Genomic DNA, 27,600 nt, shown 5'->3' on the forward strand with positions numbered 1-27,600 from the left:
AATAAGCAGCACTTTAGAACTCAGCCCCTGGCTGGGCATTGGTGGTACACATTGTAATCCTAGCTACTCAGCTGGAATCTGAGGATGGAGGTTCAAATCCAGCCCAGGCAGGAAAGTCTGTGAGCCTCTTATCTCCACTTAACCAGGAAAATCAGAGCCTCTTATCTCCAATTAACCACCCAAAAAACTGGAGTGGAGCTGTGGCTCAAGTGGTAGAGGGCTAACCTTGAGCAAAAAAGCTAAGCAAGAGTCTGAGGCCTTGAGTTCAAATCCCAGGACCAGAGGGGAAAAATAATCAGTCCCTATATAATACTCAGACAGCAAAAGACCCAGTCAATAAAAATCTGGGCATTACTGTGATATGTGGAGGTTGCTCCTTTGTTCCTCTAACTCCCTTTCTTCCTCCATTGCTTCCTTTGATTTTTTTTTCCTCTCAGACCACCATGTTGAATTCATTGGCCTCCTGGGCAAATAGGCCCTGCAGGAGAGGTAAAGGCCTCACCCAAGATCACACACAGAGCCCCCCCCCCCCCCAAGAAAAGAAAATGCATCTGATTCCCACCCCCAACTTCCTCCTGTGCACCCTGGAGCAGCAGGCTTCCTGAAGGCTCCGCTCAGTCGCTGGGTTCAGAAACAACTGTTAACACTTGTTGCACACCTACCACGAGCCAGACTCTCCTTCCTCCTGAACGCCATCCCACCAGGCCTCTGCAGTAGCTCAATGTGTAGGAATTATCGCTCTGCTTTTGCAGGGGAGGGAGCTCAGAAACGCTTCCAAAATCTAGGCTGGAAGCCACTATACTGAGAACTGAGAACAGCCTAAATATCTGATGAGCTGATAATTCAGGCACTGTGCGTGCATGTGTGCGTATGCGTGCATGAGTGTGTGTGCATGCGTGTATGTTGTTGGCTATGAATCCAGGACTTTATATATACTGAACAAGCACTCTACCACTGAGCTGCACTCCCAGCCTCTTTAAGTTTATTCTTTATTTTGTGCCAGTCCTGGGGCTTGAACTCAGGGCCTGGGCACTGATCCTGAGCTTTCTCACTCAAGGCTGATGCTCTACCACTTGAACCACAGCTCCACCTCTGGCTTTTTGGTGGTTGATCACTGTAGATAAGAATCTCACATACTTTCCTGCCTAGGTGACTTAGAACCTTGATCTTCGGATATTAGCCTTCAGAATTGCTAAGATGACCCAGTGTTAGCCATCAGTGCCTGGCTAACTCTATTTATTAGCTGTTGTATTTTTACCACTATAGATTTGATGTAAACTCAATCGGTGACCTTGAGCAAAGTCTTTTAATCGCTAGGGCTTGTTTCCCTTTTTTTTTTTTTTTTTTTTGGTTAGAATGTGGAAATGGCTTAGAATGATTCCAAATCCCTTTGGAACAGGAAGGGCTGTGCTGGTAGGTTTGAAGGAAATAATTCACATTCAGCAGGATCTGACTCCCCAGAGAAATATTCTGAGTCATTTTCCATGATTCCAGGAATTTCTGAAGGTCATGCTATTTGTTGTAGTGAATAGGTTTCAGCTACTTTGTGAAGACCAATGGACTTACAATGGCTGCCCAGAGCAGGGTACCAGAAAGATCCTCTAAAGGCCTTCCAGTGGGAGTGAACCTCCCCATCCATTGGTGTTGCCTGCTTTGCTGATAGATTAGTTCTGCCTGCCCTGCCTGCAGTCTGGGTAGCAGCAGTAAGTGCTACACATTAGCTGACTTCATCCGGAACTTGACAATCTTAATTTATGTCCTTCCTTTTTCTTTTGTAAATTAAGCCAAAGAAAAAAAAAGATACAAAACACCCCCCTCCCAAATAAAGTAAATAACCTAAGCTAGCTTGCTCTGTTCTGCTTACTTTTTTTTTTTAGTTAATGGACTGGAAGCCCATAAAGACATGTAACTCATGTAGCTGTCTGAAATAAGTCAGGATAGGCTGGCACCTCGAAGTCTCCTCCCTTCAAGATACATAGGATTTCAGGAATGTTCTATGCCTATGAACACATACCTTCAGGGGTTAAATCCACACAGAGACAATCCATGGGGTGACGTGTAAATGCTTATTTTACCCAGCCCATAATGCAAATAGTTCCTTTCCTTCCAATTCCACGCACTCACCCATGTATTGGGAGCTCCTTTAGTGTCCATTACATAACACTTCCTGGCTGTTTCTCAAAGCTTCTTATTAACAATAGTTTGCATAAATTCATTGCATCATTTATCAAGAACTGGCCACTTTGCATTAAATCTCCAGCCCCCTATAGCATACTTGTTGCAATCCTTTCATAAGTGACATCCTTGAGCATTAGCACAGAGGCAAATTCACTTTTCCCTGGTCACACAGCTAGAAACCCGTCATGAGTACAATGGAATCCTGGGACCTCCTGAGCTTATGTTGCTAGCCCTCTCAGGGGTGTATCCATATGTACAGTGAAGTCCTACCCAGTTCTCTCCTCCTCCCAACCACCGCTTTTTGATGGTATTGGGGCTTAAACTCAAGGCCTGGGTGCCACCTCACACAAGGCTAGAGCTCTACCACTTGAACCACAGCACCACTTTTGGCTTTTTGGTGGTTCATTGGAGATAAGAATATCATGGGACTTTATTGCCCTAAACTAGCTTCAAATCACAATCCTCAGACCTCAGCCTCCTGAGTAACTAGGGTCACAGGGTGAGCCACTGGTGCCTGGCTAGCAAATTTCCTGACATTTATTTATTTATTTATCTATCTATCTATCTATCTATCTATTTATTTATTTATTTATTTATTTATTTATTTATTTATTTATTTATTGCCAGTCCTGGCACTTGGACTCAGGGCCTGAGCACTGTCCCTGGCTTCTTTTTGCTCAAGAGCTAGCACTCTGCCACTTGAGCCACAGCGTCTCTTCTGGCCTTTTCTATATACATGGTGCTGAGGAATCGAACCCAGGGCTTCATGTATATGAGGCAAGTACCCTTGCCACTAGGCCATATTCCCAGCCCTCCTGACATAATTTCAGGCAGGGGCTTTGCTGAAGGCCCCAGCGCTTTGGAGGCGTGGGTTTTAAGCACCCTGGAGAGGTCCCTGCCTTCATTCCTTCCCTTTCCCCAGTTTGGGGGTGAAGTGTGGAGAGGATACCCCAGGGCCCTGGGCGCCTGAAGCGGAGCCGGCAGGCAGGGGTTGAGACTGGGGCTGGGAGATTTCCACTTCACCCGGAATGAGGACACTTTAGAAATGCTGATCCCCTTCTCGGAGCCGAGCAGCCAGCCGGAAGAGCGGCCACCGCCGCCCCAGTCTCCAAGAAAACACAAAGGCCCAGCTGGGCCACAAGCCACACCTGCGAACAAATGAAAAAGAATGGGAGGAGACCAGACTTAGGGGAGAGGAGGGCCCGAGGGAGGATGGATGATGGGACTGGCTGCTGAAGGGTAGGGACCTTAGAAAATGTGTCCACAGAATCCTAGACCCATTCATTCACTCATTCATCCAATCATTCATCCATCCATTCTCTCATTCATTCATTCATGCACATATACATTCGTTCTCTGACTCAATCATTCATGCATGCATTCATTCATCATTCATTCATTCATACATGCATTCATTCCCTCACTCATTCACTATCTCATTCACTCATTCATTTATGCATGCATTCATTTGGAACCTATGGACAGAGGTGCCCTGTCTGCCAGGGCAGTGAAGGGATAAAATTGGGGCCTGTTCTTGGCCAACCCCCTCTATGGTGTGTGAGACAGACACCCCCCCCAATCCGGTGAGGTGTCTGTGTGCCAACCCCAGCAACCCAGAACATGTGGATGTGCAGACAGCCCCAGGGCAGGCAGGGGCAGGGGAGGGCTTTCCAGAGGAAGGGGGAATTATTTGCCTCTTTTTGTTGTTGTTGTTGTTGTTGTTAGTTTTGTTTTTTGCCAGTTCTGGGGCTTGAACTCAGGGTCTGGGCACTGTCCCTGAGCCTCTCTGTACTCAAGGCTAGCACTCTACTACTTGAGCCACAGTGCCACTTCCTGCCTTTTCTGTTTATGTGATAACGAGGAATCGAACCCAGGGCTTCATGCATGCTAGGCCAGCTCTCTACCACTAAGCCACATTCCCAGCCCCTTTAGTTGCCTCTTTAAGAGCAGGATGGAAGTAGGAAAATGGATCCTGTGTGTGGGAGGTGGCAGAAGGGATGGAAAAAGAAGGGACTGGGGCTCTTGATAAAGAAGACAGGTGGGCACTGGTGGCTCACACCTGTAATCCTAGCTACTCAGGAGGCTGAGATCTGAAGAATGAAGTTCAAACCCAGCCCAGGCAGGAAAGTTCATGAGAGTTACCTGCAATGAACTAGCCAACAGTGGAGGTGTGGCTCAAGTGGTAGAGGGCCAGCCTTGAGCAAAAAGTTCAAGGACAGCATCCAGGCCTTGAGTTCAAGCCTCAGTACCAACACACATACACATGTAGATGCACACACACACATACACACACACACGGTTGCACATAAGCATACACATAGACACACACGTGCACTTGTAGTCACATACACAAGACACATGTGAGGAGGGTGGATCTTGTCTTGGGGCAATAGGGAGCTGTTGCAGAAGTAGAGACAGGGTCAGTTTCAAATGTTTTGAGGACCATGTGGAAATGAGCCCAGAGGGAGAGCAGCACTGTGGGCTGCAGGGGCCCTGTGGGGGCTGCACAGAGCCACGCTGGCTGTTGGGAGTGGAAGGAGGGAGGCTGGGCAAAGCTTTCCTGCAGCTCCGGCTGTGCCAGCCTTGCCTGCCCTTCACAGTGTCGTGCGCTTCAATCATGTGTGGCTGCATGGCCAATTAACACCGGGATCAACCCACTGGCTCCCCAAATCTAAAGCCACCCAGTGGTCTGGCTGCTTTGCCTCTGGGAGAAAGCACCCTCCATCTGCTACCACTGAGCACAATTCCTTTCCTGCGCTCACTCCTCTGTTCCAGGTCCTGTCTTCAGGGCCTCAGGCCTCTGTGCCTAGCCCCATCTCCCCCTGTGGCAATCTGTGCCTCAGGGAACATCCGGGCATCTCTCCTCCTCAGGCTCTATCTGACTCATGAGCTGATCAGGTCTGGCCCACCCAGCATACTCTCTCCTTTGGACTGGGTTTGTGCCAGCTTTTGCCTAACCATGCAGCCATGTCTCATTCTGTTCCCAGGCCTTTCCCATACCTAGGGGAGGGGCTTCACTGCAGTAGGAATTTGGGGGCTCATTCTAAAAATCTCCCTGCTACTGAGTGCTGGTGGAGCACACCTATAATCTTAGCTACTCAAGAGGCTAATATCTGGCGATTGAGGTGCAAAGCTAGCCTAGGCAGGAATGTCCATGAGACTCTCATTTCAAATTAACCACTAACGAGCCAGAAGTGGGGTTGTGGCTCAAGTGGTAGAGCACTAGCTTTGAGTGAAAAAAAAGAAAAGCTCAGGGACAGAGTCCAGGCTTTGAGTTAAGTCTTAGGACTGGCACACACACACACACACACACACACCAAGAAGAAAGGAGGAAGAAGGAAAAAGGAGGAGAAGGAAAAGGAGGAGCAATGCCTTCTCTTTAGTTACTGACAAAAACTTAACCAGCAGATGTAAAAATACAAAAATTAGATGGAAGGCAGAGAAAAAAGCAACCACTCCCCATGAATTCCATTGTATCTACCTCAAGACAGACAACAATAAATAATAAAGTATGACATGGATACATCCAGAAGACAATTATTATTTATTTTATTTTATGTTGCCCTTCCTGTGGCTTGAACTCAGGGCCTGGATGCTGTCCCTGAGCTTTTGTGTTCAAGGCTGCCACAGCTCCATTTCTGGTGTGTGTGTGTGTGTGTGTGTGTGTGTGTGTGTGTGTGCGCGTGTGTGTGCGTGTGTAAAATTAGAGTTAAGAATGTCACTGACTTTCCTGCCTGGGCTGGCTTTGAACCTCGATCCTAAGATCTCAGCCTCCTGAGTAGTTGGGATTACAGGTGTGAGTCATTGGTGCCCAGCTCAGAAGACAATTATTACTGAGAGATGACAAGGCCTGTGATGAGAAGAAACAACTCTAATTGTTAAGAAATCTTTTCACTACAGACCTGAATTGTTTTTCTTATAATTTCTTCTGTGTCATTTGATTCTATTTTTTAAATGATGAGTATATTAATTTGCTTCAGAAACTCTTTAAAAATTAAAAAAAAAACCTTTTTATTAGCGTATATTAATTTTTCCAAAGGGTTTCACTGTGACTAAAATACATTTTAACTTAAGAGAAAAAAAATAGTAAGTGCCTGGCATTGCTGACTAGTTTATTTTAATGGTTCCTGATGGATGTGTTACTGTCTCACCAGGGCCACTAAGCAGGGCTGGAGATGTTTTTGGTGGGCCATCAGCTAGGTGGAAGAGTCGGCTGCTGGTTTTTGGTGGCTGGGGACAGTTCACAGGTCTGTCTCTGAATGAGGCTTTGCCTCTCAGATGTCATTAGTGCAGAGGCTGAGAAACCCTGGCTCTGTGTATGTGTGTGTATGTCTGTGTGTGTGTGCGCATGCGGGCATGCATGTATGTCAGTCCTGTTTCTTGAACTCAAGGCCTGGGTTCTGTCCATGAGCTTTTTTCCTCATGGTTAATGCTCCACCAAATGAGTCATACCTCTACTTCCAGCTTTTTGCTGGTTAGTTGGAAACAAGAGTCTCATAGACTTTTCTACCCTGGATGGCTTTGAACCTAGATCTCAGATCTCAGATCTCCTGAGTAACTAGGATTACAGGTGTGAGCCAATAGTGTGCCCAGCTCTGATTTTTGTTGTTTTGTTGTCAGTCATGGGCCAGGGCACTGTCCCTGAGCTCTTTTACTCAAGGCTAGCACTCTACCACTTTGAGCCATAACTCCACCTTTGTTTTTCTGGTGCTTAATTGGAGATAAGAGACGGAGGGACTTGCCTGCCTGGGCTGGCTTTAAACCATGATCCTCGGGTCTCAGCCTCCTGAGTAGCTAGGATGACAGGCATGAGCCACCAGCGGTCCAGCTCAGATGTTGTTTTAAAATAACATTTGCAGGAAGACACAAACCTGGAAAGCCAGCTTGCCTGGTGCCCATGTGAGACCTTGTCGCCTTGTCTTAGGAGAGCCAGCTTTCCTCTTGAGAATGGCAGAGATTAGAGGTCAGGAGTGTTCTGTCAAGGTCATAGCATGGGCTAGGGGACGTCCCTGAGATGCAGATCAAGACCAAACTTTCCCTCATCTCAGATTCTCCACCTGCTGTTGTCCTGATGGCTGGTTCTAGAACTGACAACGCAACGTTCATTCTTGCTTCTCAAAACTTGCCTGACTCTCCAGTTCCGTCCTGGATGGGGCAAACTGTTTCCATCCAAGTCCTGAATGCCCTCCTTTGCTCCCCAGCCCGATCCCCATCTTGGGAGGACCCCAACTCTTCCCATCAGAGTTGAGCTAGGGATAGGTGGGGGGGGGGTAGCTATGAAGAAAGAGTTGCTCTCCTGGTAAATTGAATATGATTTTATTTGAGAAGGGCTCTTTTGCCCCTATCTCCCTCAGGAAAGTCGAGTTTTCCCTGCGATTTGGGGGGGGGGGGGGAGGAGAGAGAGAGAGAGAGAGAGAGAGAGAGAGAGAGAGAGAGAGAGAGAGAGAGAGAGAGAGAGAGAGAGAGAGAGAGAGAGAACGAACGCGCTTTCCTGGGGTCCTTTTTAAAAAGGCCCTCCCCTCATTTCCGGCCGCCGCTGCCAGCCTTGGCTAGGCGCCTGGATCCCGTTGCTATGACGACAGGAAGAGGCGGTGGCGGCGGCAAGCGATGCTGAAGCCATGGAGGCTAGTGGGGGTGGGGGGTGGCTTTGAAATGGGGATGGGGGTGGGGAGTAGGGGCTGGGGATGAGGGTGGGCGAGGGGGCAGGGGGTCCTATCTCTGACCTCCTCAATGTGTCTCAGCCCAAGTCTTTCTCCCAGTTTCGTTTATTTTCCCTCTCTCTCCTCCCTTCGGTTTCCTAGTGCTGTTGGCTCAGTCTGTAAGTCTGTCTCTAGGTCTCTGGGTCTCTGTCTCTCTCAGCCTCAGCCTCCCTCCATCTGTTCCCCCTCTTTCCTTCTGCACCGGTCTTTCTGTCCCCTGCACCTCCTGCCACCCAGACCCCCTCCCCCCTGCCCATTTCTCTCCCCCTTTACTCTCCCCCTCATCCTCTCTCTACCAAGACCTTGCCCCCTCCCCAGCTCCTCCCCCTCCCCCTCCCCATTTCTTCCCCCCTGTCAGAGCCTCCCAGTTCATCTCTGTCTGTCTGTCCCCATCTGTCTCTCCTCCAGTCCCTTCTGTGATCCAGAACCTGAACCCCTCCTCACCCTCCTCGCTCCCCATTCTCTGGGCTCCTCTCCTTGGGCTCTGCTTCTCTCTCCTCTCTCTGTCTATGCCTGCCTGCCGGTCTGTCTGTCTTTCTCTGTCTGTGTCTGTAGGTCTAACTTCCTTCCACTACCGGTCCCTGCCTCCCCCCCCCCTCCTCCCCCCATTCCCGGTCCTGGGGCTCTGGGTCCCTCTTTCCGCTTCTCCTCCTCTGGCTCTGTCTCTCCCTTCCTCTCCGGATCTCCTGGTCTCTCTCTCCTTCCACAGCTTCCTTCTGCCACCCAGACCCTGCCCCCAGCCGTTCCCCTCCCCCCCATCCATCTCCTCCCCAAGGCTCCCCCTCCCCCGGCAGCTCCCCTCCCCCTCCCCCTCCCCCTCCTCCCTCCCTCTCTCGTCCTCCAGCTCCGCACTTTACCCAGCGACACGAGAACCAAATTGTCTCCTCACCTTTTTCTTTTTTTTTCTTCCTTTCAATCCCGACCCCCTCAGTCCCTGGGCTGCGCCCGTGCCCCTTCCCTCCCCTTCCCCCCCACACCCCTGCCTCGTCCGCCCCCTCAGCTCCGTCCCCAGCCGGGTCGGTCGCCGGGGTCCCCGGCCCCCGGAGCAGGGGGAGCGGCGGCGGGCGCTGCCGCCGTAGCGGGGTCGGGGCGGGGGGCCGCAGTCCCCTCGCGGCGCGTGCACGCGTGGACCGAGCGATCGCAGAGGTGAGCCGGGCTGTGGGTTCCTCGGAGGTGGGTGGATGGGGGGGGGGCTCGGGCTCGGCGACACCCTCCCCCCTGGATTCCGGGGTGAGGAGCATGGGGAACCCCCTCCTACCCGGAAGCTTGGGGTCGGGGGTCCCCTGCCCCTGCCTCCCCCGCCGCCGTGGGGGCCGCCGGGTCCCGCGAAGAGTACCTGAAGCCAAACAGACGATCGCCAAAAATTGCCAAAACGAAGCGGTCTCCCCGTCTCCGTCCCCGGTCACAGGTCCGCGGGCCCCGCGTTCAGGGCTCCCCGGGGGAACCGAAAGCCGTTCCCAGGGTAGAGGTGGCCTGCCTGCTGCCGGCGGCGGAGCAGAGGCGGAGAGCCAGGACCAGGGGAAACTGAGTTTCTGGCGGAGAGGCAGGGGCACAGGGCCTGTTGAGGGGCTGGGGGGGGGGGGACAGGTAGGAGTCGAGGGAGGGAGGACAAGGGAGTGAGGGGCAGCGGGCCCTGTTTCCATGGAGACACTCCCCCCACACACACAACCTTTCTCTAGGGCCCCTCCAGGGAGCAGCCCCAGTGTGGGCCAGCCCGGGGGTGGGTGGAGACAGGGAGGCACTGGAGGCCAAGGTCACCCCGAGCCCGGACCAGGGGTGGCCTTGGAGCGCCTCATTCTCGGGGGCCCTGGGACTGGAGTGGAGTGAAGGTAGGGGAAGGGCCTGGTGGGGAGAGGCAGGTGGGCAGGGCACGGGGGACCTGGGAAGTGGTGGGCCAGGGGCAGTGGCCCCCGGTTCCTTATTGAGAAGAGTTTGGAGGGTGCAGGTGATGGAGGGAATGTGTGTCAAGATGGGAAAGAGGTGCTGTCTCAAGTTCCCGCACAGGTGAGGTGGTCAGGGAAGATGAAGGTGTGTGAGGGCTGGGGGTGAGGGGGATTTCCTCCAAGCCCCAAGAAGGAGGGGTGCATGGGAAGAGGAAAAAAGGGGGTCTCTGTACCTGTTGAAGAGAGATCAGGGGTTCAAAGTGAGCTGGAGAGACCCAAAATTGGGGGAGTCCCCTGTGATGCAGATAAAGTGGGTGCAGTGGGACTTGGGGCTGGGTGGAGTGGGGGGGGGTGGATGTTGAGATATTTCTGAATGAGGATAAGGGGCCTGGGGGCTGAGGGTGGAAATATATAGATAGATGGATGGATGGAGGGGTGGATGGATGGATGGATATAGATATTGCCAGTCCTGGGGCTTGAACTCAGGGTCTGAGCACTGCCCCTGGCTTCTTTTTGCTCAAGGCTAGCACTCTACCTCTTGAGCCACAGCTCTACTTCTGGTGTTTTCTGTTTATGTGGTGCTGAGGAATCAAACCCAGGGCTTTATGCATGCTAGGCAAGTACTCTACTGCTAAGCCATATTCCTAGCCCCGAAATTTTTTTCTTAATGGAGGAGAAAGTGATGGCCAGGATGAGTTGGTCTAAGTTTTATGGACAGAAGGGAGCACTTTGGAAGATTTTCTTTTTATTCCTTGAGGCTTGAACTCAGGGCTTGGGCTCTGTCGCTGAGCTTTTATTGCTCACGACTGGTGCTCTGCATTTGAGCCACAGCTCCATGATCCGCTTTTTTGGTACTTCATTGGCAATAGGAGTCTCACAGTTTCCTTACCTGCAGCTGGCTTCAAACTTCAATCCTCAAATCTCAACATCCTGAGTAGCTAGGATGATACATAAGTCACTGGCTCCTGGCTGGACTACTTTCTTCTTTTTTCTTTTTCTGTCAGTTGAGGGGCTTGAACTCAGGGCCTGGGTGCTGTCCCTGTGCTCTTTTTGCTCCAGCCTAGCCCTCTACTACTTTGAGCCACAGCGCCACTTCTGGCTTTTTAGGTAGTTAGTTGGACATAAGAGTCTCGTGGACTTTTCTGCCTGGGTTGGCTTTGAACTGGGATCTTTGGATTGCAGCCTCTTGAGTAGTTGGGATTATAAGCATGAGCCACCAGCACCCGGCTGGAAGATTTTTTTGTTTTTTAACTAAGCCATTTTCCTGAGTCAAATGCAAAATAGGGCACTGGGGGTGAGGGGGCAGTGAGAAGTGGGTGGTCCAACATGGGCATCCCCCAGGGAGCATTTAAAACTCTATGCCAGGGCTGGGGATATAGCCTAGTGGCAAGAGTGCTTGCCTCGTATACATGAAGCCCTGGGTTCGATTCCCCAGCACCACATATACAGAAAATGGCCAGAAGTGGCGCTGTGACTCAAGTGGCAGAGTGCTAGCCTTGAGCAAAGAGAAGCCAGGGACAGTGCTCAGGCCCTGAGTCCAAGGCCCAGGACTGGCAAAAACAAAAAAACAAAAAAAAAAAACCTCTATGCCAGCCTGGAGAAGCCAGAATTTCTCAGGCAGGACTGAAGTGTGTGTGTGTGTGTGCATGCGTGCGTGTGTGTGTGTGTGTGTGTGTGTGTGTGTGTGTGGTGTTGGTCTTGGGGCTTGAACTCAGGGCCTGGGTGCTGTCCCTGTGCTTTTCAGCTCAAGGCCAGCACTGTACCACTTGAGCCAGGGCTCCACTTCCCACTCTGGTAGTTCATTGGAGTCTCACGGACTTGCTTTGAACCGTGGCTGGCTTTGAACCGTGATCCTCAGATCTCAGCCTCGTGAGTAGCTAGGATGACAGGTGCCAGCCACCAGCTTGGGGCAGCATGTGGATTTTTCAAAGGTTCTGTGGGAACTTGGAGGTGTTTCGCAGGGGTGGAGCGGGGAGGGAGGTTCCCACACCGAGGCCTGCGTGGATGCTGCCTGGCTGTCTGAGACTGTCCAAACGGTGAGGGCCACTGGGGAAGATTCTCCTTTAAGTGCAGGAGAGATTGAGAGATTTGTTTTTCCTAAGTAGAGGAAGCTGTATGAGCAGCGGCAGGGATGCTGCAATGACAAAACAGGAGCATGAGGGCCCCGTGGCTCACGCCTTGAATCCCAGCTGCTCAGGAGATTGAGATCCGAGTATCCTGGTTTGAAGCCACCCTGGATAGGAAAATCCATGAGACTCTTTATTTCCAATTAACCACCAAAAAGCCACAAGTGGAGCTGTGGCTCAAGTAATAGAACTTCAGCCTTGAGTGAAAAAGCTCAGGGACAGCACCCAGGCCCTGAGTTCAAGTCCAGGGTATTCCCCTCCCCCCAAGAAAAAAGCAAAGAAAGGAAAAACTTGAGGAGGGCCTGGGATAGAGGGTCGTGTGAGGAGCAGGCAGAGGGGCTGGAGGCCAGGGAGGCCTGGGGGGAGGGGGAGTTGGGGTCTCCCCCAGTGCACTGGGGGGTGGTACCCTTGAACGAAGGAGGCCAGAGAGGTCCCTGTCTAATTCCTTCTCTTGCCCCTGCCTCCACCAGCTAGGCGCCATGGCGGCACCCTGACCCCCAGCCAGCCACAGCCTCCTGCTCGCCGCCCCCCCCACCCCACCCCTTTGGCCCTGGGGGCCCCCTACTTCTGCCTGGCTGTGACCCCCCCCAGCCGCCGGTACGGCCCCGCCCCCGCTGCCCCGGTGGTGGCCCACGGCCCCCCGGCTGCCCGTGGTCAAACTGGAGTCGCTGAAGCGCTGGAACGAAGAGAGGGGGCTGTGGTGCGAGAAGGGGGTGCAGGTGCTGCTGACCACCGTGGGCGCCTTCGCCGCCTTCGGCCTCATGACCATTGCCATCAGCACCGACTACTGGCTGTACACGCGTGCGCTCATCTGCAACACCACCAACCTCACGGGGGGCGACGATGGGCCCCCCCACCGCGGGGGCAGCGCCTCCGAGAAGAAGGACCCCGGGGGGCTCACGCACTCGGGCCTCTGGCGGATCTGCTGCCTGGAAGGTAGGATGGGCCCTGGCAGGAGGGGCTCCAGGGGCCTCTGTGTCTAAACCTCCCACCTGGGCCTCTGCCTGGGGCCTGGTCCCAGGCAGGGCAGGGTCCCAGGGCAACCAGCCCTGAGCTGGGCACCTATGGATGCCCTTCCCACTCCTCACACTATGCCCCATCCCTTCCCACCACCCCTCACCTCTTCCTCTCTCTCTGAAGGACTCCTCCAGTCACTACTGGGCCTACTCTCAGTTTAACTTTATTATTATTTTTATGTCGGTCATGGGACTTGAACTCAGGGCCTGGTCATTGTCCCTGAGCTCTTCTGCTCAAGGCTAGTGCTCTGCCACTTTGAGCCGCAGCGCCACTTCTGGGTTTTAAGTAGTTAATTAGAGATAAGAATCTCACGGGGACTTTTTTTTTATTGGGACTGGCTTCAAATTGGGATCCTCAGATCTCAGCCTCCTGATTAGTTAGGATTACAGGTGTGAACCACCGGTGCCTGGCTTGGTTCACCTTTTTTGTGTTTATTTAACAATTTCTGTTGTTGATTGTGAGGCTTGAACTCAGGACGTAGGCACTGTCCCTGAGCTTGTTTTGTTTTGTTTTTCTCAAGACTGGAGCTCTACCAGTTGAGCCACAGCACCACTTGGGCCTTTTTCCTGAGTGGTTTAATGGAGATAAGAGTCTCACGGACTTTCCTGCCCGGGCTGGCTTGGAACCATGATCCTCAGATCTCAGCCTCCTGAGTAGCTAGGATTATGAGCGTGAGCCTCGGGTGCCTGGCTTCAGTTTACTTCCTTGTCCTTCCTCACTCCCTCAGTCCTCTGAGGACCCCATTCGTACCCCCTCCTCACCCAGCCCCAGAGGGCTCAGTTACCACCTCTGGTGACAGGAGATGACTGGTGACCTCCACTCTGTTTCCACCATCTCCCACATCTGCAGCCCTCCCAGCCTGTCTCCCACCGGAGGTCCCGGAACCCCACACCTCTGCCTGGCCCTTTCCTGGTTCTCCTTGTCTTGCTCTCTCTCCCATGCTGCTCCACCTTCTTCCTCCCCATGCCTCCTTCCTCACTCCACAACCTCTGCTCACTACTGCCTCCTTTGAGCCCTCTATCTTTGCTGCTTCCTTCCTTCCTTTCTCTTTCTTTCTTTCTTCCTTTCTTTCTTTCCTTCTCTCCCTTCCTTCTTTCCCTCCCTCTTTCCTTCCCTCCCTCCTTTCTTTCCTTCCTTTCTTCCTCCTTCCTTCCCTCCCTCCATCCTTTCTTTCCTTCCTTCCTCCTTCTTTCCTTCCTTCCCTCCCTCCTCTTTTTTCTTTTTTTTTTTGGCCAGTCCTGGGGCTTGAACTCAGGGCCTGAGCACTGTCCCTGGCTTCTTTTTGCTCAAGGCTAGCACTCTGCCACTTGAGCCACAGTGCCGCTTCTGGCTGTTTTCTGTATATGTGGTGCTTGGGAATTGAACCCAGGGCCTCATGTATATGAGGCAAGCACTCTTGCCACTAGGCCATATCCCCAGCCCCCCTCCCTCCTCTTTCCTTCCTTCCTTTCTCCTTCCTGCCTTCTCTTCCTGTCTCCCTCCCTCCCTCCCTCCCTTCTTTCTTTCTCTCTCCCTTCCTTCCCTTCCTCCCTCCCTCCCTCCTTCTCTCTCTCTCTTTCTTTCTTTCTTTCTTTCTTTCTTTCTTTCTTTCTTTCTTTCTCTCTTTCTTTCTTTCTTTCCCAGTCCTGGGGCTTGAACTCAGGGCATAGGCACTGTTCCTGAGCTTTGTTACTCAAGGATGCTGCTCTACCATTTGAACCACAGCTCCACTTCTGGCTTTTTGGTGGTGTACTGGAGATAAGAGTCTCATGGACTTTCCTGCCTGGGCTGACTTTGAACCACGATCCTCAGATCTCCGCCTCCTGAGTAGCTGGGATGCCAGGTGTGAGCTTTGGGTGCCCGGCTCAGTCTCCATCTTTGCTCTTCTGTGTTGAACGCCTGTCTCGGCCAGGCCCACTGCCTTCTTCCTTGCTAGCCCTGTCTTGCCCTTGCTTCAGTCTGCAGGAGTCCCTGAATGACGGCTGTGTGCTCACCAGCCCCAGAGCCCATGGTGAGGAGACCAGCAATCCCACTGACCCTCACGGGCGCCAAGAGATGATGATCGATCCCCTTCCAGCCCTCTTTCACCCTCATTTACTCTGCCTTCTCCTCTGTCTTTAAGCAGAACACTTGTTACCAGCTGAGCACGCAGTGATTTCATTAATCCTCCCAGTCAGGGATTGGGAAACTGAGGCTCAGAGAAATTAAGCCCCTTGCCTCCAGTGACCCAGCCGTGCAGTGGGGTGGGCTTTGTAGGTGAGCTCTGTTGTTTTTGTAATGAATCTGTTGCCAGCATTGAAAGAGAGGGAGATTTTCCAGTGAAGACCCAGTCTCTGGCTTCGAGATCTGCCGGCGGAGGCTGGTGTGCTGCTGGGACACAAGCAGGAGCAGCTGCTCCGAGGAGTCGTGGTCTGGTCAGCTTGCGAGTGGGATGCCCATCTTTCCCTGGGCACCTCCACTCCTTACAGCCTCACACGCCTCCCTCTCCTTCCATTACACTTCTTGAAGAGGTTTGCATCGGGGTTGACTCACTGCCTTGATGAGCTGCAGGCAGAGACCCTGGGATAGGGTGTGTGAAAGAATAGGGTCACCATTCATGTGTTTGTTCATTCATTCACTCATCCATCAACCAAATTGTATCGATTTGTAGTCTGTACCAAGCTCTGTCCTTAATTCATTCTCTCTCTCTCTCGCTCTCTCTGTCCAAGACCTGGAACTCAAACTCGGTGCCTGACCCTTTTGCTCATTGGCTGGTGCTCTACCAACTGAGCCACACCTCCAACCTCTGTCCTTGGCTCTCAAAGCAATAGAGAGGGAGTAAGGACAGACAGAAGCCCAGCCCCTAAAGATCCCATGTGTTGGTGGTGGGGAGACAGATGATAAAGGAGAATAAATGAAATTCTCAGGGTGTTATACAGAAGTGAGTACCAAGTAGGAGTGGGACGCGGGGATGAGAAGGAAGCTGGGAGAAACTCCACAGAGCAGGTGACGCTTGCGTGCAACTAACTAACTAGTGAGGGCAGCCACAGATCAATCAGGGGAAGGTACTTGGGCTCTAGAAACAGCAGGTGCAAAGGCCCTGGAGTCAGTGTAAACCTGGGTGCTAGCTTGGCCACTCATGGGAGGCCAGAATGGCTGGGAGGAGGGAGGGAGGGAGGGAGTGGGGGAAAGAGAAAGGGAGGGGAAAATATAGAAGGAGATGTGCTCAAAGAGGAAAAAGGATCTAAGTCTTCCAAGTTTTTTTTTTCTTGGCTGTGGGACTTGAACTCAGGGCCTGGGTGCTGTCCCTGAGTGGTTTTACTGAAGGTTAGCACTCTACCACATTGAGCCACAGCTCTACTTCTACTTCTAGGTGGTTAATTGGAGATAAAGAGTCTCATAGATATTCTTGCCCAGGTTGGCTTCCATGATCCTCAGATCTCAGCCTCCTGAGTAGCTAGGATGACAGGCATGAGCCACCAGCCCAAGTTCTTTTATTGGTTTTTTTTTTTTTTCTCGATCGTGGAGCTTGAACTCTGGGCCTGGGCACTGTCCCTGAGCTCTTCAGCTCAAAGCTAGTGTTCTACCACTTGAACCATAGCGCCACTTCTGGCTTTGTCTAGATATATTTGGTGCTGTGGAATCGAACCCAGGGTCTCATGTATGCGAGGCAAGCACTCTACCACGAGGCCACATTCCCAGCCCCCTTTATTGTATTTTCTTTAAGTTTACTTTTATGTTTTGGTGTCTGTCTCGGAGCTCTCACTCAAGGCCTGAGCACTGTCACTGAGCTTCTTTTGCTTAAGGGTGGGTGGCACTCTACTACTTGAGCCACAGCGCCACTTCCAGCTTTTTTTTTTTTTTTGGTGGTTCCTTGAAGACAAAAAAAAAAAATCTCATTCATTTTCTTGTCCTGGCTGGCTTTGAACTGGGATCCTCAGATCTCAGCCTCCTGAGTATCTAGGATGACAGGCATGAGGCACAGGGCACTGGGAGAATTCTGTGTGGCGTGGGCTGTGCTGAGCATTTTGCGGTGTCCTCTGCCCACTGGGTGACAGCTGTCTCCTCCCCAGAGATTTCTTGCTGTCTCTGGGCATCGACAGCTGTCCCCCGGGGGAGGAAATGGCTTCTGGTATTGGCCAAGGTGAGAATCGCAGAGGGCCAGGGCGCCTGATTCCACGTGAACGCATTGTCAACTAGAGTCCGTGGTGGGCTTGATTTTATTTCCGTTACTTGCTCTCGTTCCTTAGGAAGGTCAGCCATGGTGGGCGCATTCCAGGGTTACAGTAAATGTGAGAAGCTCGCTGCGAAGCGCTGAGGCAGTGCATGGAGGGGTGTGAGAACGCCGTCTAGTGAGTGTTTCAGGTGCTGGGGAACATCCGCTGTCCTCCACGAGTGTTTGTGAAATCCAAGAGACTCTGTAAGTGGACGTGGCCGAGTCCCAACCCAACTTCTCATTTTCACCTGCCACCAAGCTCTATTCCCCTTGGACTTTTTCTCCATCACTGATCAATGGGAAACTCCACTCCACTGGGAGGGGGATATGCAGGGGCCCCTCCTGATTGAGACTGTTAGACATGGGGGGGATCTGAACCCCCACCCACATCTCCAGGTGGTCAGCCCGTGGGTGGAATGGGTAAAGCTGCTTAAAAAAGGAAAAAGCTGGGCACTGGCAGCTCATACCTGTCATCCTAGATACTCAGAAGGCTGAGATCTGAGGGTCACAGTTCAAAGCCAGCCTGGGGAAGGAAAGTCCCTGTTAACCATCAAAAAGCCAAGAGCCGGAGCTATGGCTCAAGTGGTGGAGCACCAGCCTTGAGCAGGGGAGAGGGAGGGAAAGCTTAGGGACAGCATCTGGGCCTTGAGTTCAAGCTCCAGGACCATCATGCGTGCACATGCATGCACGTGCACGTGCACGCGCGCACACACACACACACAACCCAGAGACTGAGAAGCCAGCCAAGGGAGCTCAGGAAGTTTTGAACAAAGCCAGTTTTTTGCGTTGGTATCCTGCAAGCAGGGGAAGGTGCCAGGTGAGGGAACCTAGGGAGCTTGCTTGGCTTTAGAGATCCTGTAGCTGTCATTGGCTTGTCACTGTAACCCTGCAAAGGAAGTTCTTTCCTTTTAAAATTTTATTTCTCGGTGTGCGTGTGCGTGCATGCGTGTGTGTGTGTGTGTGTGTGTGTGTGTGTGTGTGTGTGTGTGCTGGTCCTGGGGCTTGAACTCAGGGCCTGGGCACTGTCTCTGAGCTCTTTTACTCAAGGCTAGCACTCTGCCACTTTGAGCCACAGCTCCACTTCTGGCTTTTTTTTTTTTTTTTTTTTTTTTTTTGATGGTTCATTGGAGAAAAGAGTCTCATGGACTTTCCTGCCCAGGCTGGCTTTGAACTACATTCCTCAGATCTCAGCCTCCTGAGTAGCTAGGATGATAGGCGTGAGCCACTGGCACCTGGCAGTACTTCCTTTTTTGCAGTACTGAGATTGAACCCAGGGCCGTGAGGCACTGTGTCACTTGTGCCATGTCCCCAGCTGCTATGGCCACCCTCGTTTCCTAGAAGAGAAAGCCAAGGCTCAGAGAAGCGAATGTCTTGGCTGAGATGACACGGCTTGCACAGAGAAGCTGCTGGCTTGGAATCAGGGTCTGCCTTGTTTCCTAGGGGAAAGCCAGCTTCAGCCCATCAGGGGACCCAGGCTGTGGAAACCAGACCTGGCGCCACTGCTTAGGAATTGGGGGCCTCGGCACCTACCTTTCTTTGTAGTGCGCCTCCGAGATGGGTGGGTTACAGTGACAGAGACAGGACAGCCAGTGGTATGACCTTGGGCTATGTCTGGGGGACCCAGCAACCCCTCCACCACATGGTCAGGGGAACAGGGGGTGGATGGGCTGATAATGTAAAACACTTAGCAGGCCAGCAGGCACTGGCAATGGGCTGGACCGTGCCCTTTATGCTCTTCCTGTCACTATTATTTTCCTGTATTATCTTTAGGGATTTAAGTCAATAAGCCCTAAAGACCAGAGCACCCACCTCCATCCTGCCTCTGCCCAATGGAAATGTAAACACATAGCAGAGAGAATTTAACCTTTTTTCTGGTAGCCATATTAAAGCAAATAGAAAGAAATTACTGGATCTGGGGAGGTGGGGAGGGCGCTTAGTGGTGTAAGACCATGATAGATTATGCATTTCCTTTCTGTGCACAAAGTTGGGCTTTTGAGAGCCTGGTGCCGGTGGCTCGCACCTGTAATCCCAGCTACTCAGGAGGCTCAGGTCTGAGGATGGCTCTTCCAAGCCAGCCCCTAAGCAATAATAATAATAATAATAATAATAATAAATCAGGAACAGCATCCAGGCCTTAGTTCAAGCCCCAGGACTGGGGTTTGCGTGCCTGCCCCCGCCCCCCCCCAAGATAGAAAGAGGAAGGAAGGAAAGAAAAAGGGAGAAAAAACAGGGTAGGTTTTTTTCTTTTTTTGGCCAGTCCTGTGCCTTGGACTCAGGGCCTGAGTCAGTCCATGGCTTCTTTTTGCTCAAGGCCACTTGAGCCACAGCGCCACTTCTGGCCATTTTCTATATATGTGGTGCTTGGGAATTGAACCTAGGGCTTCATGTACACAAGGCAAGCAATCTTGCCAGTAGGCCATATTCCCAGCCAGGGTAAATTTATTTTTTTCAGTCATGGGACTTAAACTCTGTGCTTAGGTGCTGCCCCTGAGCTCTTCAGCTCAAGGCTAGTGCTCTACCACTTGAGTTACAGTGCCACTTCTGGTTTTCTGGTGGTTAATTGGTGGTAAGAGTCTCATGGACTTTCCTGCCCGAGCTGGCTTTGAACTGCCATCCTCAGATATCAGCCTCCTGAGTAGCGAGGATGACTGGCATGAGCCACTGGCATTTGGCTCAGGGTAGATTTTTTTTTTTTCTTTGCATGTCTCTGGTGATTTTTTTTTTTTTTTTTTTTTTTTTTTGCCAGTCCTGGGCCTTGGACTCAGGGCCTGAGCACTGTCCCTGGCTTCTTCCCGCTCAAGGCTAGCACTCTGCCACTTGAGTCACAGCGCCACTTCTGGCCATTTTCTGTATATGTGGTGCTGGGGAATCGAACCCAGGGCTTCATGTATATGAAGCAAGCGCTCTTGCCACTAGGCTATATCCCCAGCCCCGTCTCTGGTGATTTTGTAATGTTGAGCATCTTTCTATGTGTGTCTGGGCCTGTCTAGTCATTTTGTTGTTGTTGTTGTTAGTTGTGGGGCTTGATTTCAGGGCCCTGGGCACTATCCCTGAGCTTTTTTGCTCAAGGTTAGTGCTCTGCCATTTGAACAACACCACTTCCAGTTTTCTGGTAGTTAATTGGAAGTAAGAGTCTCACAGACTTTCCTGCCTGAGTTGGCTTCAAACTACAAACCTCAGATCTCAGCCTCCTGAGTGACTGGGATTACAGGCATGAGGCACCAGTGGCTAGCCTGCCCAGTCATTCTTTCAGTGAAAACATTAGGCACTGGGGGCTGGGAAGGTGGCTTAGTGATAGAGGGCTTGCCTAGCATCTATGAAGTCCTGGTTTCAATTTCTCAGTACCACATATACAGAAAAAGCTCAAGTGGTAGAGTGCTAGCCTTGAGCAAAAGAAGCTCATGGACAGTGCCAAGGCCCTGAGTTCAAGTCCCAGGACTGGCAAAAGAAAAAAAATTAGGCACTGACTGTGTGCTGGGCTGGAATGTTCTGGATACTGTTACATGACAGGGAATGGCACATGCTTGCCTCCCCAGGGCTGTGGGTTTGAATTCTGAGTCCTCAGCCCATCAGTGCAGGACTGATGAAGGCTCCAGTGCCTTGGTTTTTGCATCCAGGCAATGGGTACAATGTATCAGCAGAGTGCTGGGTTATGTGTTCCAGGTGAAGCCTTAAACCTCTCACACCCTCACATCAGCCTGAGGAGGACAGGTGCTGCTGTGTATGTGTGCTTGTCCTGGGGCTTGACTCAGGGCTGGGGTGCTGACTCTGAGCCTTTTTACTCAAGGCTAGTGCTCTACCACTTGAGCCACAGCTCGTCTGGCTTTTTGTTGTTTAATTGGAGATAAGGAGTCTCATGGACATTTCCTGTCTGGGCTGGCTTCAAACCATGATCCTCAGATCTCAACCTCGGGGGTAGCTGAGATTACAGGTGTGAGTCACCAGTGCCCGGCTGCTGTTGGACTTTGCATAGGGAAGGGGAAGGAGGCAAGTTGCCAACAAGGCCTCAGGACCAGGACGTGGTGGAACCTTGCTTCCTAGGGAGGAAGGTCGACTCCAGTCCTGACATCCACCGCCTCTCCCTCACCAACCAGCATACCGGCATTATCGGGTTCACAGGGGACATGGCCTGCGTGAATGCACATACAATCACTTAACACAACGTTAGCTGTTAGCAGTGTTGCCCACCGATTTCCACACATTCCTCCCAGTCTTTATCCCCATTTTTGTCTCTTCCCTTGCTTTTCCTGTCTTGGTCTGCCTCTACCTCCCCTTCTGCTATTCCTATATCCACTCATCATTTTCTCACCTATTCACTCACGCTGTCATGCATTCACTCATACCTAGAGGCTTCCTGGGAGCCAGGCCTAGTCCCATCCCAGGCATTGCTAGGGACATAGGGAAATCCCACTCCAGGCTTCTCTTGCCGGGATGAAGAACACTACAAATTCCACCTGCTGTCTCCAGAGGGCGCAGCTCTGGGAGCTGCTGTACCCCAGAAGACATTGCCCCAGCTGTGTGTGTGTGTGTGTGTGTGTGTGTGTGTGTGTGTGTGTGTTGGTTCTGGAGTTTGGACTTAGGGCTTTGTGGAGCTAGTGAGGTAGGCACTCTACCATTGGAACCACACCTCCAGCCCTGCTTCTTGCTGCTTGTTTTGGAAATGGAATCCAGCACATTTTATTTCTCGGGGTTGACCACCATCACCTAGATCTTCCAGACCTCAGCCTCCTGCGGAGTTAGGATTTTCAGGCAGGAGCCACTGACCCGCGGCCCAAAGCAGCTTCCAAGCGCCCATTACATCCCAGGGCCCCCTTGGAAGTGACCCGCGGCAAGACTGAAGAAATAAGTTCGGGGGACTGCTGTCCTACACTTGAACTCCTGGAGTTTCTCAGCACAGTCCACATGGCTTCCCACCCTTCCTTCCCCAGGAACTTTCAGATCTCTCAAATATTTCAGGCTTATGAGGACCCCTCCATGCGATGGGACCCACGCCTCAACTTTAGGGGACGGTCTCTGTGGTGGTCTCCCCCTCTTTCCTCCTCCCTTCCCCATCCCCTCTCCTCCTCCTCTCCCTCCTCCTCTTCTCTTGACAGGTGGGAATACAGACCAGAGAGGCTGGAAGTTGTCGGACGCCAGCCCGCGACCAGAACATCTGCTCAAATAGAGAAGGGGCCTGAGGGGAAGGGAGGGTCTTCTCAAACTGGGGGGTTCGCCCCCCCAACTCTTTAGTCCCCGCCTCCACCACCTCGTCCCCTCTCCAGGGTTGAAAAGAGGCGTCTGCGTGAAGATCAACCATTTCCCGGAGGACACGGACTACGACCATGACAGCGCCGAGTACCTGCTCAGTACGTGCGGGCCGCGGGCAGAGGGGCCTGGAGGGCGCCAGGGGCGGCGCTAGAGTCACGCGCCAAGATTAGCTTCCCAGCCAGTCCAAGTCCAGACGCTGAGATCTCTGGCTCCCCGTTGGCTCTTCCCCGCTCAACTAGGCAGGGGCTGATGGGAGATCCTGAGTGCCGATTGGTCGCCTGGCCATCTTTGGACACTGGCGGCAATTCCGTCTTGTAACTGGTTGTAGGTTTCAGGGCTGTGATTGGTCGTTGCGCGGGGGAGATTGGCCACTCATGGGAACGGGTTGGGGAGGCCTGTCCTGTGATTGGCTGCCACCCTGAGAACGCGGCAACGCTTGCATTATGATTGGCTGCAGGTCCTGCCGGGCTCAGAAATCACAAAATCTGGTTGCCTGGGGTTCTAGGGATGAGTGGAAAGGACGGCAGAGAGGAGATGGAGAAAGGGATAAAGACAGAGAAAGGGATGGGGAGGGAAGGGAGAGAGCGGGGAGGGGGGAGAGAGAGATCCAAAAAAGATGAGGCATGGCAGAAATGGGAGGAGAGAGGAAGGGAGGGGAAGGCGAGGGAAGGAGGTAGGAGCTATTTAGATATTCGATAGAAATCTGAAGAAATTCAAAGCAGAAAAAGGAAAGGGAAATGAAAACAAAAGAGAAATGGGAGTGGACCAACAGAGAAGTTGAAAAAAGTAGGGAGAGTAATTTAGAGGAATAGTGAATGTTTCAGGAGAGAGGAAAATAGACGAATGTAAAGTGCAGGATAGAAAACGGGACAAGGAAAAAATCGGGGAGGGAACTGGCCGCGGGGAGGAGAGCAGGGTCCCGTCTGACGGCTCCTCTTGGTGCTCTCCTGCCACCCCGCAGGAGTTGTCCGGGCCTCCAGCATCTTCCCTATCCTCAGCGCCATCCTGCTGCTGCTTGGAGGTGTGTGCGTGGCGGCCTCCCGCGTCTACAAGTCCAAAAGGAACATCATTCTGGGCGCGGGGATCTTGTTCGTGGCAGCAGGTGAGAATCCGCGAGAGAGGGCGGTGGGCCGTGGCAGTCCACGGGTGCGCGCGCGCAACTCTGGGTGCGTGCGTGCGTCGGTGTTTGTGCATCTGCGTGTGGGAGTGGATCTGTGTGTAAGTGCATCAGGTGCATGCTTGTGTGCGCGTGCATCTGTGTGTGCGCGTGTGCTGCATCAAGATGCTCGTGCGTCGGTTTGCTCGTGCGCCTGTGCGCGTGGGTCTTGAGTGCGCGTGCGCGCGCGCTGCCGCCGTCAAAGCGACGCGGCCCCGAGCGCCCCCTTGGGCCCTAGCCTTCTCCAGCAGTTCCCTAGCCCCACTGTCTCCCTCTGGGTAAGGTAGGTGTAATCCTCAGCCGACTTCCAGCCATGACCTGAATGTGTCTGGTGGGTACCGCGGTCTCGGAGACCAGAGGGGAGGCGCTTGGGGAAGAGGTGGGATCTTGAGAAAGACGGGGTCTTGAGGATGGAGAGGCCGGGCTGGCCAGGAGATGGCGAGAGCCGTTTTAGAGGCCGGGACACAGACACACACACCACACATAGCTAGAGCCTTACTTAGGTTAGCAGAGATCCCTCTCTGGAGCCTCAGGGGGCAGGGGTCCCGGACAACACATTTAAGAGAAATGTCACGGAGTAGGACGGCCTACCGGTGCTAAATGACTTGGGCTCGGAAGTTCCAAGGGGCGGAGCCCTTTTGAAGAGTGGGATACGGAGGGGAGGGTTTAAGGTGTACTTTGGAGCTAGGTCTAGATCTTCGAGGGATGGAGCTGGGAGGAACTGCGGGGTGAGCTGAGTTTGGGAGGGTGAAGGAGCCAGGCTGAGACCCCCCAAGGCGACAGAGTTTGGCAAGCTGGAGGGGAGTAGAAGAACCTGCTCTTGTAAGGGCAAGTTTTAGTTTAGCTGGGGGAGGGCCTGGGTGAGATTATACGATGAAGAGCCACTACAGATCAGCATGGATGGGCAGTCACACCATTACATCATGAATAGTTCAAAGGGGCAGGGGGCGGAGCCTGGGAAACACCTGGGTTTTTAAACTAGATCTGGAGGGCAGGACTTGGGAACCCTCTCGTCAAGGGTGCATTCGGGGCACTCCGGGTAGAATTTAGACCATCAGAACTGGGATGTGAGCTAGCAGAGGTGGGACTTAGATTATGTGAGGACCTTTGAAGTCCTGGGGCCTCGGCCAGGCCTGGGAGTTTAGACCACTCCGCGAAGGGAGGGGTGGGCCACGATCAGGGCCGTCCAAGCCCAGTAGGAGGTGTCATTTAAGTGAATGGGTAGGTGGGGACTAAGCCAAAAAGAGCTGTGTTTTGACTGGCAGGGACCCAGGCCCAATTAGGGGCGGGGCCTAGGTAGTTTGGGGTGGGCCCTAGACCACAAGGGGCGTGGCAGTGGCCAGTTAGAGGTGGGGCAGAGGTCGTCTGAGTGAAGCCTAAACCGTGAGGGGCAGGGGTCTGGGCCAGAGAGAGGTGGGGCCTAGGGCTCCTGGGGTGGAGCCTACGCCGTGATGGACGGGGCTTAAGCCAGTCATGGACAGGGCTGTGCCACGAGGGAGGGACCTTCATCAGTTTGGGGTGGGGCCTAGGCCGGCTGAGGTGGAGCCTGGGCCATTTGGGCAGGGCCTTCGTCCAGCTAGGGGTGTGGCCTAGACGTCAAGGGGCGGGTCCCAGGCTAGCGGGGTGGAGCTTGCCCGGGGCCGGGCGGGCGGGGCGGCCCTGCAGCCTTGGGCTCCCATCTGACCGTCCCCGCCCAGGCCTGAGCAACATCATCGGCGTGATCGTGTACATCTCGGCCAACGCGGGCGAGCCGGGCCCGAAGCGGGACGAGGAGAAGAAGAACCACTACTCGTACGGCTGGTCCTTCTACTTCGGCGGGCTGTCGTTCATCCTGGCCGAGGTGATCGGCGTGCTGGCCGTCAACATCTACATCGAGCGCAGCCGCGAGGCGCACTGCCAGTCTCGCTCGGACCTGCTCAAGGCCGGCGGGGGCGCGGGCGGCAGTGGCGGGAGCGGCCCCTCGGCCATCCTCCGTCTGCCCAGTTACCGCTTCCGCTACCGCCGCCGCTCCCGCTCCAGCTCCCGGTCCAGCGAGCCGTCGCCGTCGCGGGACGCGTCTCCCGGGGGCCCCGGGGGCCCGGGCTTCGCCTCCACGGACATCTCCATGTACACGCTCAGCCGCGACCCGTCCAAGGGCAGCGTGGCCGCGGGGCTGGCGGGGGCCGCCGGCAGCGGCGGCGGCGGCGTGGGGGGCTACGGCGGCGCGGCGGGGGGCGCCGGCGGCGGCGGCGGCGGCGGCGGGGCCGGCGCGGAGCGGGACCGCGGGGGGACGGCGGGCTTCCTCACGCTGCACAACGCCTTCCCCAAGGAGGCGGGCGGCGGCGTCACGGTCACCGTCACCGGGCCGCCCGCCGCGCCCGCGCCGGCGCCGCCCGCGCCCGCCGCGCCCGCGCCCGGGACCCTGTCCAAGGAGGCTGCGGCCTCCAACACCAACACGCTCAACAGGAAAACCACGCCGGTGTAGGGCGCGCGCGGGGCGGGGGGGCGCGCGTGTGACGGGAGCGCGCGCGGGGGGTCGGGGGCGCGCATGGCCGGGGCGCGTGCGCGGGCGCGCGTGCATCGAGGCCGCTGGGCCCGGGCCCCCCCACCGCGCCCTCCGCGAGCGCGCTGGATGGAGACTGCTGTGCCGGGGGCCTTCCCGCGCGCCCCGACCCCACCCCGGGCCTGGGGAGCCCTCCCCTCCCTTCCCTTCCCCTCCTCTCCCCTCCCCTCCCAATCAGGGACCCCCTCTCGCGGGGGAGGAGGAAGGGAGAGAAGGGGCGCCGGCGAGGGAAGGCTGTGTTTTATTATTAATTATTATTTTTGGTGGGATTCCGGGGGAGTAGGGCGGGCCATGGTGTTTTTTGCAGTTTTGAGCTGTTTTCTTTTTCATGTTTTGCTGTGTGCATGTGGGGGCGGGGCGGGGGGAGGGGAGGGAGGGTCTCCCAGCCCAGCCCAGCCCAACTCCTGGAGAGGGGCCTAGAACACATGAATATAGAGTTACACCTACAAATCGAATACATCTATCTATCTATCTCCATGTACGCTGGGTACAAAGAGACAGTTCAGTAGAAGGGATTCTGGAGGCAGAGGCCGGGCAGGCATGGACATTGGCAGGCATTCATTTTTCCATTCATCTCCCCACCAGGGCCCATTACACCTGCTGCGGAACAGGTGCCGGTGCAGAAGGAGGCTGGGGGGGAGGGCACGTGAGCACAGGCCTGGGGAGGGACAGTGCTCATTCATGGCTGGCTTCACCGCCAGGCGTGGAGCCCAGTGCTTCGCCCGCTGAATGAAGGGAAGCAGACCAGCCCCAGACTTCTTGCACATATTCAGTAAATTATGCTTAGAAAGTAAGAGACATCTGATAAGTTACTGGGGCAGGAAGTTCCAGCGTGCTGAATTGGAGTGAGCCAGAGTGGACAGAAGAGTCTGGAGACAGACAGGGCCATATTGTCCAGACAGAAGGAAAGGGCGGTGGAATGGCTTGGAGCAGGACAGTAGCAAGTGCAGAGGCAGCTAAAACACAGCACAAAATACTGGTCCTGGCCCTTAAAAACGCATGCTCTTAGCCACAGTGGCAATCCTAGCCACTTGGGTGGCTGCTGTCTGAGGACGGTGGTTCAAAGCCAACCTGGGAAGGAAAGTCTGATACTCTTCATCTCCAATTGGCCATCAAAAAGCCAGAAGTGGTGGTGGGACTCTGGTAGAGTGCTTGCCTGAATGAAAATGCTGAGAGACAGTGCTTAGGTCCTGAGTTCAAGCCCCAGTACTGGCACATATGCACACACACATGCATATGCACTTACACACACACACACACACACACACACAGATTCAAGCTCTTGTGGGAGGAGACTGATAATAACAAATACAGATGTCCAGGCATGGGGCCGGAGTACAGAGTTGCAAGGCCATGGAATGAATGTTCCACAAATTTATTCAGTCCCTCCTCCCCTGGTCACTCCCAAGCAACTGCTAACCTATGGGAGGAGTGAGTTAGGACCCCCCCCCCCATAGAGGACAGGCCTCAATCTTTGCTCTCAGATTAGTGTCAGCCAAAACAGCAAATCAAAGCCATGCACTGGTGGCTCCTAGCTGTAATCCTAGCTACTTGAGAGGGCAAGATCTGAGAATCATG

General features: G+C 53.8%; 1 protein-coding gene across 1 annotated transcript; it reads left to right on the forward strand.

Moving 5' to 3' along the window:
* Positions 1-12,365: 12,365 nt before the first annotated feature.
* Cacng8 (calcium voltage-gated channel auxiliary subunit gamma 8) lies at positions 12,366-25,954 on the forward strand. Its single transcript, XM_048329553.1, has 4 exons — positions 12,366-12,822; positions 22,339-22,422; positions 23,286-23,426; positions 25,178-25,954. Exons 1-4 carry the CDS (start codon positions 12,648-12,650, stop codon positions 25,942-25,944), a joined length of 1,167 nt encoding a protein of 388 aa, XP_048185510.1. The 5' UTR covers positions 12,366-12,647; the 3' UTR covers positions 25,945-25,954.
* Positions 25,955-27,600: the final 1,646 nt, after the last annotated feature.

The sequence above is a fragment of the Perognathus longimembris genome, chromosome 20 (assembly GCF_023159225.1).
Source record: "Perognathus longimembris pacificus isolate PPM17 chromosome 20, ASM2315922v1, whole genome shotgun sequence".
NCBI classification, from domain to species: Eukaryota; Metazoa; Chordata; class Mammalia; order Rodentia; family Heteromyidae; genus Perognathus; species Perognathus longimembris.